Here is a 4,917-nt window from a genome sequence, read left to right as displayed (position 1 = left end):
GGGTTTATGTTTTTCTATTTTTTTTTAAGAGATTGCAATCAAAATACTACACACACAATACTTGTATAGATGAAAAAATTTCGATTAAAGAATAAAATATCTCGTCCTCACTTGGCATGCAAAGAAACACCAACAAAGAAAATAATGGATTACATGCATGAGTAAATAAACCTATATTAATGGTACGTCGTTGGACTCAAAAGCTTAAAGTCCACTTGAATAAATAATATATGTATATTAATAGCTAATAATTCACTACATACTTTATTTGAAGGGTTTATGTTTTTCTATTTTTTTTTAAGAGATTGTAATTAAAATACTATACACACACAATACTTGTATAGATGAAAAAATTCCGATTAAAGAATAAAATATCTCATCTTCATTTGGCATGCAAAGAAACACCAACAAAGAGAATAATGGATTACATGCATGAGTAAATAAACCTATATTAATGGTACGTCGTTGGCATATATTTAGGGTTTAACTAAGAATAGGGAGGCATGTTGTCTTGGATTGCGGGAGCAAGAGCATATCATCACTTTCCGGTAGAAGTCTTTCAAAGTTTTAAAATCAAATAACACATCAACAACCATAGGCAATACCACCATCTTAGCAATCACTTTTTTTATGACCAACTTCCTTAAGACCAACGTTGCATGCCTACATATAGTTTACATTGCCAAAAACTTCAAGCTACTTGACTACTTCGACTAAATCATGGAACCATGAAATGTAATTAAAATGATTTACTATGAAGTTGATTGATGTTAATTTAATTTGTAATCAAATTTACATGTGCAACGATTTGGAATATAGATTAGCCAAGAGTGATGAAATCAATACGAACTTGATTACAATGTCGACGCGAATGGCGAATGCAACTTATTGCAAACCCATAAATGATACTCTGTGAAATGTCATATATTCTTCCTCTTAATTACAGTCTTACATCAGTTTACTCTATATGTAGTAAACTACAACCAAGATATGGGCCATATACTATGAATCCATCATCGTTGTGAACACCCAACCTTCCTAGATGATCTCTTTGTTTTTGTTTACTTCTATGTGAACATTCTTGTAAGTAACCTCCTCCAAGAAGAAAGTAAAGCGTAACATATAAAGTATAAAGTGCTTTGTATGGGCTGTTTCTACAAAAGATTAAGAAAAAACTTTGGTACAAATATTAACACATTTGTATGTGGATATGTCTTTTTTTCATCTGATCGGCAACATCAACTTCAACGAAGCATTTGCATACATTTAGTAACATTAAATTCAACAAAGCATTTGCATCCAATGACACGTTCAAGATTGAAAGAAACCATAACACCAAAGTTGTCGGGGCATGTAAAAGTCTCCTCCACCAATTTAAAAAAAATACAAAATAAAACTCGAGAAAGAAAAGAAAGTTCAAAGAAACGATTGCATGCTCAAAAATAGCGACCAAGATGTCAAGACATTTCTCCTTGATTGGGCTTCTGCAAGTGCTCTGTTTCGAGGATTGAAATCCCAAGGCAGTGTCTTTAAGTGGAGCTCCAATATGTTGAAACAATCATAATTGGGACTTTATTGTTTATCTTACTGCCTTGCTAAGGAACATGACACATAGTGGGCTAAGAGGTATGAGCCTAGCTGAGATGTCTTAGTTATCAATATAGATTCCTTAAGACCTTTTTGTTGATTGTTACTTATCTATTATTACCAATCAACAAATTGATCTGGTTCTAGGTAGAGACATCTTAGCATTTTGGCCCCTATAGACCAAATCCCATCATCTTGACCACATGTATTTGGTAATTTATGACATTTCTCTTCAAGTCATACTTTTTTAAGAATTGGAAGGAACATATTTGGCTTACCAATTCCGCCAATTTTTACAAATCATTCTCGAATAGTTTTTTCACTATCCTTTGGTTTATATTGAACATTGGCCAAGTAGCATTGAAATCCCTTTATCATCATCATCAGAGGCCTTTCTAAATAACAAAAAATCTGCAATTTTGAGGATAAATTTAAACCCTCCAACCATTTATATGAGATTTCAATCAATTTAAATTTAAACCCTCGATCAAGTCCTCAACCAAACAGGTATATAGTTCTATACTATTAAGCACTATAATTTCAACTAAATCTCCACATTTTAGATCTAAAAAGATTACTTAAAATGAGAAGATACATAGCCCGCTGATATTATATGACTCAAATTAAGATGGCAGTGAGAGGTCTAAGAGATCAACATAATAAGTCACAAATGAAAAGAGCAAGGAGATGCATAAGGAATGAACTACAAGAAGTACTTGCCTCAGTAACAGGGAATTCTAAAGTTTGTTTGGCTGCTAACTTTATAGCAACCTCAGAACTGCATCAACCATGCTAAATTCTTTATTTCGAGAAGGTCCAATCATCCTATTGTAAGCAAGGTACCACCATGGTACATCACCCAAAAAACAAACACAATTAGGTAAGTTAACATTTTCTTGAAAATTGGAGGTTCTTTAAATATGTATGATGAACATGAATAATTGCTAAAATGAACCAAAATTATACATAACCACTCTTAGGTTGTTTGAAATGACCATGAATTGACCCTTCCTCAACGATAAGCACTGCTGTCTTTTTATCGTGGTCCAGCATTTTACATCCTCTCCCTCTGTGGTTTCCGTCTTAATCAAGCAATTAATCACGGATGGTAAAACTGTAAAATATATGACTATCATTTTAATAAAAGTGTGATCAGACTCTGTACATTTTAGTAGCAAAAAAAGTACCTCCTTTGTCTTTGATAGAGGAGACTTCAAATGATGAGGAATAACAACTGAAGTCCTTATATATAACCAAATCCCGGTAAGATTACAATATAAATTAGGTGTCAAAATAGAAATGTCCAAGTAGAAGATGTAATAGCAAAAAGAAAAGAATGCAATTACAGACCATCGTCTCTTTTCAAGAAACTCATAGAAACCAAGATATAAAGGAAGCTAGTGAATTGAATTAAACAATCGAAAACCCTAGCCCTTCTTCAGTCGTTTCAACATATGTAATTCCGTTGTTTCAGCATATGGAATAAATAATTCAACTTAAATTAATTAATAAAACACTTGCATTCCTACAATAAAATCACTCAAATTCAACAAAACATGAATAAAATGTCCATTAACAAATAAAAATCATTCATAAAATAGTCTAAACCCCAAAATGAATAAAAAAAAAACAATATAAATTCAAGAAACAAATAAAATGCGTGTCAGTTGGGTATATATATATATATATAAACTTACCAAACTAAAAAGCTTTCAGTGAGAACTAAATCAATATGTGTGTTGAAGCATTTGCATGAATTTTTTTTGTTATGGGAATTTGTGTGTGCGGTAAAAGTTGAAAGAGAGTTTTTGGGTTTGGGTTTGGGTTTGGGTGTAAGGAAAGAAATTTTGTGTTTAGTAGTCAAGTGGTCCTGCTTCTTTAGTTAGCGTAGAAGAAGATTGAACTGACGCGCAGGCTTTTTTTGGTACAGAATACAGAAGAAGCAAGTCAAGTTCAGTTTTCATATTTTGTTTCTCTCCATGACTATATTATATTTAGTTCTAAGGCCATTTCTTTCCGGTCACATCAAATATATCATGCAATGAAGAGGAATGAGTTAACAATACCTGAAAGATCTCAAATGAATCCAAGAAGATGATGACGCCACCGAATAAGAAGAAGATAAATTTGAAGTCTGAGTTCTAATATCAGAAAACAAAAATGAAATTCGGTACAGAGGGATTTGAGAGGTGTTGCCAGAGATAGTAAGTAACATGACATTTCCAACTGAACTGAGTATTGAGAGCATTCAAGTACCTGGGGAGCAGCAGAGCGAGCTCGTAAAGGAGCTTGTGCCAACGTTTCAGCCATGTTAAGACCACCTATCGAGCTAGGAGGCGCTGGTGGACAACTGCGGGGAGTGTTACGTTGAGCGGATGAGTGTCTTGTGTTGTTGCTTCGGTTAAAGGCACGCGTACTTACGCCATAGAAGAAGCCAACCCATCAAGTCCAATCATGGACGAAGCACTACCCATCAAGTCCAATCATGGACGAAGCACTATTGGGAGAGCTCAATCTAGGAGATGGGACTCTAGATATATCGGGGACTTACTTGCCTTTCTTGGTTTCAAGAGAGGGAAAACGCCTTTCAAACACTGACGAAATCTGAATACTTCCAAATCCGCAATTTGCCCCGGCCTTTGTTGTTGTTATACTCTTTTCTTGAATCATTTGCTTTTTCGTTGAGAAACGAGAACTCACCATTTTTCCCCGATACTACCATAGGCTGCGAAGAACACTTATATGCATCATTCCTACCAGTGAAGTAATTGGACACCTCAAAAGTAGTGGGATAAGGATCTCTGTATGAATAATGATCTCTGTAGCCCCCTTGGACTGATCTCTCACTGTTGTGGTATGCATCACAGTCCCTATAATGATGATTTCTACCAAAACTGCTAGAATGCTTTTATATTACAACAATAAGCAATAACAATGACTTAATTTCAAGAGAACTAAAACCAAATATATAAACAACTTGGGCAAACCAATAAGTACCTGAACATAACGAATGCCGATTAGATTGTTGCTTTGCACCATTACTACTACCTATACTTCCGTTAATCCTCAACACTTTCGGGGAGATAATGCGGGGCTCAATTCTTTCCATTACCATCCACTAAGCATGATCGAGAAAAGAACCAACCTTTCTCCACAATCCCCTACACAACTATTCCTATCTAATCTAAGTATTGCACTTTTGGTCCTTCGAACTAAAAAACTTTCCTTTCTTCAAAATATATCACCACCACCCCCAATAAATTCTCTCTTCTCTAAAAACCTTTGCTCTACAGAATATAATTAATCTACCAATCCCCAAAAAAGCTACGA

The 4,917-nt window shown here is 34.5% G+C and overlaps 1 protein-coding gene across 3 annotated transcripts; it reads right to left on the bottom strand.

Annotated features, from left to right (window-relative positions):
* Positions 1-1,996: 1,996 nt before the first annotated feature.
* LOC147488325 (uncharacterized) lies at positions 1,997-3,925 on the bottom strand. Of its 3 annotated transcripts, XM_086572995.1 has the most exons (5): positions 3,844-3,919; positions 3,654-3,728; positions 2,775-2,829; positions 2,554-2,701; positions 1,997-2,412 (listed from the first exon to the last, which is right to left on the bottom strand). In XM_086572995.1, the coding sequence occupies exons 1-5, from the start codon at positions 3,895-3,897 to the stop codon at positions 2,349-2,351; spliced, it is 396 nt and encodes a 131-aa protein (XP_086429121.1). In that variant the 5' UTR covers positions 3,898-3,919; the 3' UTR covers positions 1,997-2,348. The 3 variants fall into 3 exon arrangements, 1 of the variants encoding a protein (XP_086429121.1); XR_015202362.1 differs by having other exon boundaries at positions 2,363-2,701; positions 2,775-2,821; positions 3,844-3,925; XR_015202361.1 differs by having other exon boundaries at positions 2,363-2,821; positions 3,844-3,925.
* Between the last annotated feature and the right edge of the window lie 992 nt (positions 3,926-4,917).

This window comes from Coptis chinensis, chromosome 7 (assembly GCF_015680905.1).
Source record: "Coptis chinensis isolate HL-2020 chromosome 7, ASM1568090v1, whole genome shotgun sequence".
Classification (NCBI taxonomy): domain Eukaryota; kingdom Viridiplantae; phylum Streptophyta; class Magnoliopsida; order Ranunculales; family Ranunculaceae; genus Coptis; species Coptis chinensis.
The sequence above is the reverse complement of the archived record's forward strand: the minus strand, read 5'-3'. Positions and strand labels throughout refer to the sequence as shown.

Excerpts from the sequence above, each read along its gene's own strand:
- LOC147488325 (XM_086572995.1), bottom strand. The coding sequence starts at position 3,897 with ATGGCTGAAACGTTGGCACAAGCTCCTTTACGAGCTCGCTCTGCTGCT. Across the intron at positions 3,729-3,843 it reads CTCGCTCTGCTGCTCCCCAG|AACTCAGACTTCAAATTTAT; the intron begins GTACTTGAATGC and ends TTCTGATATTAG. Across the intron at positions 2,830-3,653 it reads ATTCATTTGAGATCTTTCAG|GACTTCAGTTGTTATTCCTC; the intron begins GTATTGTTAACT and ends GTTATATATAAG.